This window comes from Fundulus heteroclitus, chromosome 3 (assembly GCF_011125445.2).
Source record: "Fundulus heteroclitus isolate FHET01 chromosome 3, MU-UCD_Fhet_4.1, whole genome shotgun sequence".
In the NCBI taxonomy this organism is placed as follows: Eukaryota; Metazoa; Chordata; class Actinopteri; order Cyprinodontiformes; family Fundulidae; genus Fundulus; species Fundulus heteroclitus.
The window spans coordinates 33518652-33533526 of record NC_046363.1 but is presented as its reverse complement, the minus strand read 5'-3'; the positions used below and the strand labels follow the sequence as shown (position 1 = coordinate 33533526).

General features: G+C 38.7%; 1 protein-coding gene across 2 annotated transcripts in view; it reads left to right on the top strand.

Moving 5' to 3' along the window:
• Window positions 1-14875, top strand: part of LOC118557889 — a 121700-nt gene that overhangs the window by 96852 nt on the left and 9973 nt on the right. Inside the window, exon 3 of one of the 2 annotated variants that reach the window (XM_036128357.1) lies at window positions 5076-5417. The exons of the other annotated variant lie outside the window; for it this stretch is intronic. Within the exon in view, the coding sequence (XP_035984250.1) occupies window positions 5076-5112 (37 nt within the window). The 3' untranslated portion in view covers window positions 5113-5417. Of the gene's footprint in view, window positions 1-5075; window positions 5418-14875 lie in introns of those variants that run through there. 2 annotated transcript variants of the gene reach the window in all.

Below are 14875 nucleotides of genomic sequence, written 5' to 3'. Positions count from 1 at the left end.
GCAGGTTTTTTATCATGTCTGGAAATTCAACTCCTTCAGTGTATCCGTGGACACAAATAACATGAAATGTAAAAGCATCTAAAATATTTCAACTAAATAAAAGACAACACCGCAGCCAACCTGCTGCACATACGAACTACTTCTTACCCATCATTGCATTAAATGAGAGCGGATAACCCTTTTTAAGTGCTGAGTTATTACAACATCTTAGCTTGACACGCCTGTGACAACTGAAGCTGATGCTAGATAATTGCTCTCATGCTCGCCATTTAATGAACATAATTACAATGTTTCTTCTGTGTTCACAATGTGATTAATTGTTATAACATTTTCTTTGTTGGGTTGCGACAAATTACCCTCTCATACCACCACTGCCATTTTCACATCAGGCAATCATAAAGCATGCAAGTAGGCACTCGTAAAAACAGCTTAAAACCACTCGAGAGACACGTCGGGATTACTGGAAGGCGGAGGATGTTAAGGACTTGCCAGTCAGTCAATTATGATCACAGGGGAAAGATTTCTGAAGTCGACATTTCAGACTGACGGCAGAAGAGCAGGATCTCATCTCTATTGCCTCCAAACGTGAGACGTGTCTGCACAGCCAACATCAACAGAAGGAGAAAAGTATTTTCTTTAAGAGGACATGGAAACAATGCCAAAGTAGGATTCCAAACGACTACAAATGTGGCACAAAGCCTGGTTGTGCACATGCTGTCGATGGAAGTCAAACTGAAAAAGCCTTATCCCAATTCTTTGGCTTGTTTTTTGGGGTAATTAGCTTGGCTATATTTCACAGACGACCTAATTGAGACGCTGTCACCCACTTAAGCGAGGCTTGTCTTAAGAGCATTTGCTTAATAAGCCATGGCCTAATGCAATAAGGTGCCTATTCCCAATCAGCCATGACAAAGTCTAATTTATGTCAGGCCAAACGAGCAAGAGGGAAGAGTCATGGGACTGAGTAATGATTGCCACCACTGGAAAGGATGATTTAAAAAAAAAAAGTCTGAGGCAAAGAAACCTGTGCTACCTAAAAAAAAACTGTTATTATTCCTGTGCAAGAATAATAAGAAGCAAGTTCAGTTTGGCCTCCTGTTGAGAGGGATTTCCTTTCCTGGCTTTGCACCAACATGTACATATAATCATGCATTTCAACGCACAAGCACAGTTTCATGTTCACACACAGTGTACAGTACACACAACCCGCAGCGCTTCTGCGTGATTGATTCAGCGGAGCATCAGATCGCTCACTGTGACAAATAGCTGGCTGACAGCCGAACACAAAAAAAAGCCCACACCCTAACACCTAACCTGTGAGGGGGACTGGGGGGGGGGGGGGCCGAGGGAGGGGGCTGACCTAGCAGCAGGCCGCCACAGCCGTCTCCATAAGACCACCGATTCGCTCTCACCTCTCGCTGCCTCTGTCCGAATCAGTTATTCTTCACCACTTCCTCCCCTCTGACTCATTTTAAGGTTGTCTTTCTTACATTCTACCCCCCCACCCCCTTTCTTCTTCCGTGTCCTCGTCAGTATCTCCGTACGGTACTCCGTCCCTCCCTTCTCCTCTCTTTTCCTTTGCGGGGAGTGATAGATTCCCCCTCAGTTCATTTATCCTGGAAGCGGAGGAGACGGCAGTGTGATGTGATCCATCTCGCCGGCGATGGAGGGAGCGCGGCGTCCCTGATCACAGGCCCTATCAATCTCACTCATAGGGGCCGGATCAGCGCTGCTGTCAGACAGCAGACGCATACGGGCCGTTTGAATGGCGAGGACTTCCTACTGTACCTTGTGCACTCACGCTCAGCTGGGATATAACCGCAGCTTAGGCAAAAGATGCTGCCATTTCTGAGCTCCAGGGAAAGAAACACTTAAGTTTTTCCCACCCAGGGACATCTGGATGACTGTAATAAAAATGAAATAAGATAAATTCATTGCAGAAATTCCCAGAAATAGCACTGTGATAGTAACTTATGCTAGGTATCTTTTCTTGTTCTGTTTTCTACAAAGAAAGAAAAATCTGCTAATAACGCATCTTGTTCGGTTTATATTTTACAAATACACTCTTACATGTGGAAGCTGCTACTGAGCAAAGAACACTTAGAGTTAGACGCTTTTAGGTTTCCTTGAGGTATTATTTATAAAGTAAGAAAAAGCACAAAAAAGGGGTAAAAAGTTTCAACAAAGGAAGTCATTGGAGAGATAAGTTGCAATTTTTGAATAGTGTGATCATGCAAGGTTAAAGAACAGGATTTAACAGCAGGTGTGACATAAAAAAGTAGAAATGAACAGCATCTGGCTGTTTTTTATAGACTGAGTGCACAAATTGCAATAACAACATCTGACAGATAAACAACCCTGCTCACAAAATCTTTACAATATTTATCATTAGTAATGTTAACCATGATCATTGTGCTAATATAAAGTGCTGAAGACAGAATAAAATGTTAGCTCTGCAATGATTTTGTCTTTGTTCAGAAATATTATTAAAAAAACTCAGTGATATGTAATGATGATTGAATCTGATTGAAAAGATGACATGTATCATGAATTGTCGCTATATAAATAAAATTTAATTGAATTGATTGTTCACTTACAAATGGTGTGATGCTGCCTCTAGTTTATACGTAAATAAACAGTTGATCACAACATAAAGCTACTTAAGGCTATTTCATTGTTGAAGTACTTAAGACATATTTAACACATGAAATTATATATCTTCATATTTCAAAGTATGTGTTATGGTACACTTCTACATAACGTGCTGTTACCGATGCCTTATCTTATAACCTTGAGCATTCTACTGTAATTACTGATTTCAAGTGTTCAAGAGAGAGCTTTGACCCAGTGAGTTTTAGGGGAAATTATGTCATTGTTTGGATAGTTAAGTTTTAAAAGTAGCAAGTATTATATATAAAATTCTCTCTCACCCACCCCTCGTACTCCTGAGTAGGGTGGGTGGGTCTCCATCTCTCAAGCTTGGGTCCTCTACAAGAGGCCTGGGAGCTCGAGGGTTCTTTGTAGCATTTTACCTGTTCCTTATATATATATATATATATATATATATATATATATATATATATATATATATATATATATATATATATATATATATATATATACCTCAGAAGGTTAGGGTTACAAAGTCCCTGCTCTGTAGTTTATTTACATAAAATACAAAACATTGTCAAATTTACAAAATAAAATATAGTATTCAATTAAAAAAAATCACAATTCAATTGTCATTCCATTCCTAAACTTTAAACATTTCCTGTTTTATCTTAACAAAACCGCTGGATCTGTTTGAGCTACGCCAGATATTGACAATGAGAGGTTTGCTCTTTGAGTAGCAGCATTTCAACACATGTCAGGCCATATTTTCCCATATACTTGCCATATGCTGTATCAAAACACATCAAACTCTCCTTGACACTCAAGTACACAAAAATCACCCTCGCCCCATGACATAAACCACCCTTTACACACACTACCCTTTACACACTCTGACACCCCTCAAAAAACACTTCCCTACTGACGTGTAACACTCTCATGCACTCATCCACAGACACTCCATAACCTGACATGCATCACCCTGACACGGACACGCATGCACACATGCACACACATCAAAAGCAGTGGGCTGTAAAGTGCTGTCCCTATCCACCCCAGACGGCGTCGACCAATCAAATTAGGCCTGATCAAAACATGCCATTCAAAGCCGGAGCTTGAGGGTTGGCGAAGGGAGGGTGAGAGGAGGGCGAAGGGCGGGGTGGGGGGGCGTCTGGTCGGCGTGCAGGGGAGCGCAGCCGATGTGCTGACCTTGGGAGCAATTAGCATGACCAGAGAGAGTGAGAGACAGCGACTTTGTAAGAGATAGAAAAAGAAAGGAGGTGTGGGAGGGTGTGCAGAATATGGAAAAAGGTGATGCAAAGCAACCCCCTCCTCCTCAACAGACCTCCAAATAGGGGATGGAGACCTCTGAGGACCCACATCAGCCACTGATCTCACAAATCCCCACATCGTCCATGGTTTCTACACTGTACCTCTTGCAGAGTTTTCTAATGTGAGCCTTCATTTGGGGGCCTTTATATTTTTGTCTTTAACATTCTTTATTAGAGCCCATTTAGGTAATCAACAAATTTTAAAATAGGAAAAATGTCAACATGTCATCTTGGTTTCTATGCATCAGAAATGTGCTTTGATCATTTTATCTGACATAATAAAAAACCTGCGAAAGCCTTAAGTAATCCCACATTTCTTTGCGTTTTACTTCAAGGGACCAAGGTAGTTTTGTAATCTCCTGATGTGGCATGGAGAAGATTTGTTACTGGCTATCCGAAGTACTTTCACAGTTTTCAATTGGACATTTTCTGTTTTTTAACTTATTTTCAATCCAGTACTAGACCCTTTTCAATATTATTCTGGCTTTTTTTATCCAGAGTAATATTTTAAAGTATTGTCGTTTGGGTCGTTAAGCTTGGACGAAACTCTGAAAAAGTACTCTGAACTAAGGTGTTTTGGATACATAATGGGATTTTTCTAGCAAGAGGAATCAATGGTCTTCTTCAGGAGCTAGAAGGAGGAAAAATGAAAAAGGGAGATCATGTTCCTCCGGTTTTAGCTGCCTGTTACGATCTGTTAAAACCAGAACTGAATTTAAAATTATCATTCTCACACATAAAGCCCTTAATAATCATGCTCCATCATACATCAGAGGTCTGATTGCTAGATTCCTAGAGCCTCTAAAAGTAGAATGGGAGGAAGATCCTTTAGTTATCAGGCTCCTCTCCTGTGGAACCAACTCCCATTTAAGTCCATGAGGCAGACACCCTGTCTACTTGTAGGAATAAGCTTAAAACTTTCTTTTTTGACAAAGCTTATAGTTAAGAGTGGCTTAGGTTACCTTGAGCTATCTCTGTATTTATGCTGCTATAGGCCTATGCTGCTGGAGGACATCAAGATATATTTCTCTCACTCTGCTGGATTCTCCTAGTATTCTCCAATTGTTTATAGTTTGCTGTTATTTCAGCTTTAAACTTTACGTTGTCTCTTTGTTTTTGTTCTTTTTATGGTAGATCCATCTGGCCTGGTGTTGTGTTTAGCTGTGACTAGCATGAGGGGGCATCAGCTGAGCTACTGCTGCCAACAACTCCATGTTCTCCCATAGATGATACAGTTGACCCTGTTTTTCAGTGTCTAGCCCTTTTTCTCTTGTGGTTGTGGCTATTGGCTGAGCATTTACTACAACTAACTTTATGTTTTCACTGTATGTGCTCACTTTGATGAAATAGAAAGTATTCCTGAATCAACGCTTCTGTTATTTTTGTGTATGTTCTGTCTTCTCAGGCCCTTTCTCTTTAAAAACAGTTAAAACAGATAGTTTTCCTTCATGGATTAGACCACTGAGTAGTATTTTTTTTTTTTTTTTGTCATTGTAGCCCTTTTTTGCACAGATTATTTTTAGGGCATATGAATATGAGTTTTAATTGTGGTTTTGTTATAGTGACATTTGTTTACCCTTGAGATGTTTTTTTATTGTAAAGGGAAGCAAGAAAAGCAGAAACGCATTTGCAAGGCCCTGACTTGCGTTTAACTGTGTCTATGACAATTAACATGTGGAGGCTTGAAAAATTGGCTTCAGGACTTTTTTTTAGCCTTTAGACAATTTTGCCTTAGAACTGCTTTGTTGGAAAAGGAAAATGCTTACATAGCGTAACAAATAATTATAGGTCGGATTGTAATGTTTTTTGTCAGCAGCTGCCTGTAACAAACACCCAATATGTTCCAATTTTATCGTCTGATTCTATCAAAGATATAAAAAATAGCAGTAAAGTAGCTCCGATAAGGTAATGCCTGAAGCAGGATGCATCTTTCATGTTCAGGCTTTTTATTTTTTTCCCTCCTTTATTCTTACTGGTATGCCTTTTAAACATTGTTGATCCACTGCAGGTGGTTTTTAGTCTTGCATTAACTTTGTGTTTTTTGTTCTCTACTTTTATAATTTTTAAGACTCAGTGCACAATGCACTGTCATGGTGAGGTGCAAGAACTGAACAGAAAATTAGCTCCCTTTTGAAATACCTTGAGACAAGGTCGAGACCACCCAAGAATTTACAAGATGCAAAAAATAAAAGTAAATATTGGTTGAGAACATTTGGCCTTTATTGATTTTTTTTTTTTTTTTTTTTTTAGCTGCTGTGTTTAATAATCGGTAATACCTTCATTTGAACTACACACAGCTTAGCACAGATATTCTTTCCAGCGAAAAACCCTTCGGTCTTCATATAAAGACAGAAACATTTGCTTTCATTTGCCAACGGTGTTTACACAACTATGTATTCCTCCAGCATAGCAACTGCACTCCTGACACTCCACCCGATTCCCTCCAGCGCTCTCCCGTCTACCTGGGAATCTAATTTCAATTGACTGCTAGACAGAGGAGGCTTGAGGTTAGAACCATACAGTAAAAGGCCTGGGCAGGGCTGTCTAAGAGGGGTGCACGGGTTCAAATTGTTTTCTATAAGTCACCTCTACGGGGGATTTGTGTTTATCCCTGGCCATTGATTTGTTGCCGGGGTCCAAGACTGGGGAGAGAAGGGTGGACGCAACATAGGAATCAGAGAAGGGACGAGAACGGGTTTTCATCCTGTTTCTCTTCAGCTTCAAGGAGCAAAATTTTAAAAGGAAATCCTAAAGCAGCCGACCCATGTTATGAAACAAAACAAAAAATAATCTCAATAGGCTGTCTGTCCAGCTATAGATCTATAGATCTGTCTATATAACCATCTATCTCTCCATAATCGGCGAAATGGACTTTGTTGAGGAAGTGGGCGCTTGGTTTTGTATGAAGCGGCAGAACAAGATACCTAGGTTAGGATCGCTTTTATGCAAGAACCACCACTGTCTACAAGAACCTTATTCCGTACCGTTATCTTTGTTATCCCTCTATCACCTAGCACCTACCAGGTCTAACCCTGTGTGGCTGGTTACATCATGACATCATGCTTACAATGTGTTATATGAATTGCATTGGCATCCATCCGACTCTGGTATAATTGTTTTCTTGTTCTCTTTTTGTCTATTCTAGTTTTGTCTTCCTTACACAATAGGATAAGCCTGGTCGGGGAGGGAGGGGGGGGATTTCCGTTTTTCTCCATTGTTCTCCCAAGCTCTTGTCTTTTTCCTCCCTGTTGTTCTGTTGTTCTCATCTCGTAGTGCTGCTTATTGAAGCTCACCCCATCGCTCTGATGTTTCAGTTTCACTTATTGGCTTAATTACAGCTGAGCGTCCTTAATGCAAATGATGGGAGACAAATGAAAAACAAATACAATCAAGACACTGTCTTATTAACCAGGTTGTCTGATCTAACCAAACACCTCCAGCCCTGGCTGTGTTGTTTGTTGTGTGCACTGCAAGGTGCTGATGGAGACACGGCTGAAGCAAATGTAAACACAGTTTTACATATGCACACAGAGTAACAACGATTGTGATGGGGTAAAGGTAAAGTGGTGTGGAGCGTTATTAGGTCAGTCAACAAGGTAAAGAGAAGAAGATGAAATCTGAAAACAGAAACAGCTGAACCGGCCTTACAGTAAAACTCTGTACAAGGGAAATGAGTCCGTTGGCTTAAATTCAAAACTTGACATTGGGGTTAATTTTAGATTAAGTGTTTTCCATCGCGTTAAAAATGTCACCAAAAATGATTTACACCAGTAGCAGATGGAGAATGAAACGAAAAAGGCATCTCTCAGACGATAATGAAACAAGATCTTATTGACCAGCTTTAGGCATTTTTACACTCATATTTTGACCTCAGGTGATGATCTACACGTCTTTCAGGTTGGAAGGCCTCCTTGCCATCACCCTAATCTTATATTACCTCTATCTCATTTATGAGGGTCAAGTCGGGACCCTGGCTAAGGCTAAAACGAAACTTGCTTTAATAATACATTTTACTTTGAAACTGCAAATATGCATATTTGAATTTAGTTAGTTAACTAGTTAGCTCACTATAATTTAGTTTCCTTCTTTATGTGGTTTTAGTTGTACCACTCTTATTAGGATTTTACAATCAGCACTGTAATTTTTACCTCTATTTTTAATCTTACCTGTGGTGTTTTCCCATCATCATTATTAGGATTGATTATTCCATTCCTCTGTCATTGAAAACAACAATACCTCAGTTTGCTTAACATTTTCTGTTCCACCGCCCCACACTGTTGAGCCTTTCATTCGCTCTTTGCCATAGCTTTTTTCTGTTTGTTTGTTTCTTTGCCTCTTTAATTCATCTGATGTAAAGCACTTTGCGTTGTTTATGCACTGACTGTGTATAAAAAGTGCCTTTATGACTAAATATTTTTTGATTGATAGAAAAAGCTTAGATTCAAGGAAATATGTTCATAGCAGCTATAATGTGAAACGGAGGAATAAATAAAATAAATAAAACAAGGTCTTATTGACCACGTTTAGGCATTTTTACACTCATATTTTGACCTCAGGTGATGATCTACACGTCTTTCAGGTTGGACGGCCTCCTTGCCATCACCCTAATCTTATATTACCTCCATCTCATTTATGAGAGTCAAGTCGGGACCCTGGCTAAGGGTAAAACAAAACTTGCCTGAATAATACTTTTTACTTTGAAACTGCAAATATGCATATTTGAATTTAGTTAGTTAGCTAGTCAGCTAGTTTGCTCATTATAATTTAGTTCTTTCTTTATGTGGTTTTAGTTGTACCACTCTTATTAGGATTTTACAATCAGCACTGTAATTTTTACCTCTATTTTTAATCTCACCTGTGGTGTTTTCCCATCATCATTATTAGGATTGATTATTCCATTCCTCTGTCATTGAAAACAACAATACCTCAGTTTGCTTAACATTTTCTGTTCCACCGCCCCACACTGTTGAGCCTTTCATTCGCTCTTTGCCATAGCTTTTTTCTGTTTGTTTGTTTGTTTGTTTTTTTGCCTCTTTAATTCATCTGATGTAAAGCACTTTGCGTTGTTTATACACTGACTGTGTATAAAAAGTGCCTTTATGAATACATATTTTTTTGATTGATAGAAAAAGCTTAGATTCAAGGAAATATGTTGAGAGCAGCTATAATGTGAAACGCAGGAATAAATAAAATCAAAATAAACAGATAAATCATATTTGTAAAACAGCTCAAGCACATTTTATTTTATTTTTTTGAGCCATCAAATCAAAAGAGATTTAGAGAAACTTTCTTTAGCGAAATCAACCCTCCTGCCATGAGCAAATATAAAAAAAAAAAAAAGAAATCTGCAATCACAGTTGAAAACTCAACTGCTGGGAAGTTACAGTGGATCTATGGATGTGTTTTGGTGCATGCTTGATCAGTCATGCATGTTGTGGATATCAACTGGTGTGTATTCATTTGTGTTTGTTTAGTGTGGGGAGCAAACCTCAGCCTGTCATCTTGAAAGGCCTGCGTGCTGCAGCCATAAACAAGCCAGGTCCAAATTAGCTGCTCAGAAAGCCCGTGGCCTTGAGTGCTGCTGTCCTACCCCCCAGCTACATTATTGAGCAATGCTAATGATCCAGGCTCCACTCATTTACTCTCTCTTCAACACACTTTTGCCAGCTCTTGGTTTAGTTTTAGCCAGTCTGAAGTTGCAGGAGCTGTATCATTTTAGACTTTACCCTCCTTTTTCTTTAAAAAAAAAAAAAAAAAAGCAGGGAAGAAAAAAAAAAAAAAGCTCACGAAAAACACATACCCACTGGGAGTGGGACTCTTCACTCTGGCTCTTGCTGACTCTCTCTCAAGGTTTTGGTAAGCCTGCTACTCCTCCAGGTTTTAATAAGCAGTGGAGCAGAGGGCTTGCCTGTGTGTGTGTGTCTGTGTCTGTGTGTGTGTGTTGGCAGAGTGTGTACATGCATAGCTGTTTCTACATGTGCGAGTTGGTAACGAGACTCAGAGCCCCGTCTACCAGTAGCACTACCAGTGCCGCACCACTGTTTACTCTAGCAAATCCTGAACGAGGCCGCGGTGCTCCGGAGAGAGCTTTGCTCCTGTTAATTGGTCATTAAAAGTAGTGGTTTGTGGGCCTCACTAAATCTTTAAACAGGCCATGAAATAATAAGAGGAGAGGTTTGTCACCGGTGTTAGCTCCCCAGAGCGAGCAGTGAGGCAGCGGGGAAGAAGAAAGGAGAGCAGGACTCGGCTTTTGATCATTATCTGTGGAATTAGCATGACTGATAATAATTGCTCTGTTCATTTCAGACCTTGTAAATACATCATGGATATGGGGCCGCACGCCGGCAGATGAAAGGAGGTTGGCATTGATGTGTGAGGGCGTAGAGAGAGGTGGGCTGGAGGGAAAGACTGTGGCAGTAATTATGATTAGTGAGAAAAATACAAAGTCTTGTTAGACACAGGTTGAACCAGCTGTGGCTCGCTGTTCATGGCTGTGAACTTGTAGTGCTGCACATTACTAAAGTTAAACATGCCAGGTTTTGCCTTACACAAGCTCATTCTCATCTCCGGCTGGCTGATAGTATAAAATAAAAACTACACAAACGGATGAGAAATATGAAACAAAACATATTTTAACTACAAACGCCCTCTAGCACAAACTATGAAGTTTAAATTGCATCACAATATACTGTTGTCTTATTTAAAATAACAGTGGTAAACTTTCATCAGATCAGGCTTTTTGGCTATAAATAAATCACTGCAAAATATTTGATCTGGTGAAAACCTCTTAATGTGAACGATGGAAACCAGGTCACAGTAGCATAACACTTTGTTTGTTTTTTTTTTGTTTTGTTTTTTTTTACGGACTGACACAGAGAACAGGTAAAAGGGGAAGAATGCATTAGAGTACTCGTCCGGTTCTTATTTGAGAGTGAAACCTGTGCCTCTCACAATTGGGCCCTCTCTGCCTTGCTGATACCTGAAATGTCACAGAAGCACATTATTGATCTATCACTGCATGGCAGACCAAGTCAAAAGTAATGATTTGTAGACTAAACTCAGACTGCACAACATCAGGGGAACATATGATGCCTGATGATGTTGGTGAAAGTTCTGATGATCATAAGACTTGTAATAAATAAACAAACAGAGTTAATGTCATTCTGCTTTGAGCTCATTGCAATCACAGATCCTACACAATGATTAGTATTTATATGATTTCTTAATTTTATTACACTCCAAACAGCTCTTTACACAATCATATTTATGCACAATAATATTGCGATGGTAAATTTGTGCCATATTGTTTAGCTCAATATCCAACATTAAGCATTGTGAAAGGGAACAAATGGGAACAAATCAATTCAACCAGAAAAACTGCATGTGGTAGTAAAAGTATTTCAGCAAGACCAACAAAAATAAAAAATAAAAAGTTTTTTCGCCAACCATAGTTGCTCCATTGAAACGGAATCCACACTTTCCCTTTGGATGAATCTTTTAACCCATTCTCTTTTTCCTAAAAGGTTCATCATGACGAACATTACCCACTTGAAAGTCTCAAAGAACAATTCTGCTAATCATGAAGCGACACATGACAATTTAGTGTCCCCTGATGGCATTTTCAGCGTCCTGGGAAGTCTTTGACCAGTGAAAGCTCTGCTTGCTACAGTAATCATCACTAGGCCAGCTACGATACTCTGGACTGGGTGAGAAAACACCCATTTACAACTAAATTTAAATATGATTGGCTGCTCAAAACATCTATTGGACCTTACACTGTTATCTGACTCAAGGCTGAAGGCATTCAAACCAGGAAGTATGAAAAGGGTCAAAAGATACTTTAAGTAATGCTGTGATAGGTGCAATACATAAACTAAAAAAATAATCAACAAATATATAAGTATGTCAATAATAAAATACACACAAAGAGATGTATAAATCATTCATTACTTTTTTGATTAATCATATAATTTATAGTATGGAAACATTTTAGCAGTATTTTAATTATTTCTTAATTCTTGTGCTACAATCCATCATGAAATAATTTAAGCTGTCACTAAAGGCTCGTCAAAACACCCCAACATTTGATTGATTAACTTCCACAGTAGCTTAACGGCAGACCAGCCTCTGTGGTTATAATACCGTGAACCCTGCAGACCGACTGTGACGGGCCTCATATAATGAATCCATGTGTTACAACACAAGACAACAAACCTATGAAATAAAGGTAATATACTTAAAAAATATTTGCTTTTAAAATATGTTACCAGATTTTAATGAATGATTTGCATTTAAGTATTAATTATTATTAAATTAAATAATTAATTATCAAATAATATATATTGCATATTATAAATGTATTCTTTTTTAAGTTGCTTTTCAGTTTAATTTAAATTGTCAGAAAAATAAATACTTAAAAAACTTTAAATAATAACAGCGTGTGTGGCCCCTTTTGACACATGACAAAATGCCACCTGAGTAGAGAAACTCGGGGTGACCACGAACAAGTTTATTTAAATGGCTCATCATTTTTTAATACAAAATCAGCATAAGGCAAAGATGTCAGGTAGGAAACTCTGAATCAGGTTCCTTTGATATAATACAGAAAAGATTTCTCCTGATCATTTAGTTTAAATTATTTGTGACATAAAATCCAGATTTTTTTGTCATTTGTGGTTATTTAATTATTCATTTATTTTTTTTCTTGGACTCTAAGGGCCTTCTGATGGCCTTGATAGCCCTGATGACTGCCTTCACACGACCATCTAGATGGTTAAATGAAGCATATGACTTGTCTGCTTCATTTGAAGTGAGGGGCTGGTGACTCGAAGAGACAAAATGACTACTCTGTGTCAAAGAAGAGGAAAGTGTCTATGAGGCAGTGAAAATCAGACTCATAGTCATTACTGTTCCTATATGAAAAAGTATGGTATGAAAGTATAATGAACAAAACTGCCAAGTCACAAAATGGTGAAGGGGAAAAAAGATCTGAACCCCTACCCATGTGGACCTGATGACTTAAAAAATATGCCACATCATGACTCTGGATCAAAAGGAAATATCTTTAAATGACCTTCTATGTGTACACACTATTTACTGTAGTTTTATAAAAGCGTTCCTTAAATCATCAGCTGCCAACGTTTGCATGAAACATCTCATGGGTATGAACTGATTCATGTTTGGTATAACATGAAGCAGCAAGCGGCTTCATTTTGTACGCGAAGAAATCAAGGAAGAAACTGCTAAATGTACAAAACTTGCAAAATATAAAAAAGACAAACGGTAATAGTTGCGTTTAGTAGTTGAACTGTACACAATATTTTCATAAAACCTTATTTTGAATTGTAAATGCTGCGTTCATGGATCTCATCGAACCATCCCTCCATCCTTTCAGTGTGTACACCCGCTGGAGCCAATCTCCGGTGGTTGTGGTTCGCCTCGGCCAGGTTGTCAGTCTCACACAGGGCTCGCATAAAACCAACAGTTGTAAAATTGTTCAAATAGCGATAGTAACAATCTCAAACATATTTTCATTGTTTTTAGGATTTGCATGCATCATCAGTGACGTTATACCGTGATAATCACAAGACGACAAAATTCCTATCACCTCTGTTTGACATGGTGATAATAAAAAATACACTAGTTGCCCATCCCCAAAACAGAAACAAGAGAAAATGTAAAAAGGTAAAGCAAAAGAAAAGAGAGATATATAGTCGAGTACCAGGGTTCACAGAGTTCACACGCTTGGCAAAAGAAAGTATTCTACAAAACAATATGTCCAAATGTTTTACATCTACAACTTTAAGGTTCAGTCTGCAAAACCTTTAGTCCTTTCTGTTTCATACAAAACAGGCCTATCATGTCTTTTATTTGTCTGTTTCAGCCACCGCTACTTAAATGTTTAAGAGTGATGAGTACGAATTATGCACCTGCACCCTAAACAGTTTGAATATCAGCGATTAACTTTTACTTGGACTCAAAACTATAAACCCATTTATCACATAGATACATTACACACGTACTTAAATACAGAGGGTTAATTTTGACAATAGTGACTTAAAATTATGGAAAACACAGAGTTCATGGCTGAAGTATTTCCATGGACTTTACAGTATATGCACTCAGTGCTTGTTCTGGGCTCTGTTTTTCCATTAATGATTGCGTCAACACAGTGTGGCATAAAGGCAGTCAGCCCTGCGCTGTGGCTCTGCTGAGGTGTTCAGGAACCCCCGGCTGCTTTGATATTGTCTGCATTGGTAGGACTTGTACCTCTGATTTTGACAGCACCATATAGATTGTCAATGTACTTTTAAATCTCACCTAAACTCTTGAATTGGCTCGGCATCATCCTCTCAAGGCTGCAGTTATTCCTATGGGTTTTGCACCGTTTTCCACCACAATTTCTTTTTTCTTGCACTGAATAAATAATGCTTGGATAAAGCACTGTGAATAGCCAATGTCTTTAGCTGTGACCTTTTGGGCTTACCCTAACTGTGGAGGATGTCATGTCACCAGAATTCCCTAGGTGTTGGTCATGATACTGACATTAAAAAGCACTTAGCAAACATTTCATATTCAAATTAGCAGAAAACCGGAATTTTCATTTTCATTTCCTGAGCATCAAAATTACCAGATATACAAAATAATGAATCTAAATAATATCTAAGCTTCATTTTCATTAATGTTTGTAATGAATAACTTTTTCCAAAGATATTCAAATGTTTTGAGATGCACCTGCACCTTCCGCAATGTTAACAGAAATTACAACAGTTGGATGCAGACAACAGGTGTCAAAGCACCGTTGCACACAGGCATCACACAAACACACAATACCCTGTGTATCATAACCTCCTAAGCCATCTGAGAGTAATGATTCTGTTATACTTGCATGACTTCTCATATATTGATTTGGACCAGGAGGAGGCCCCTCCCGG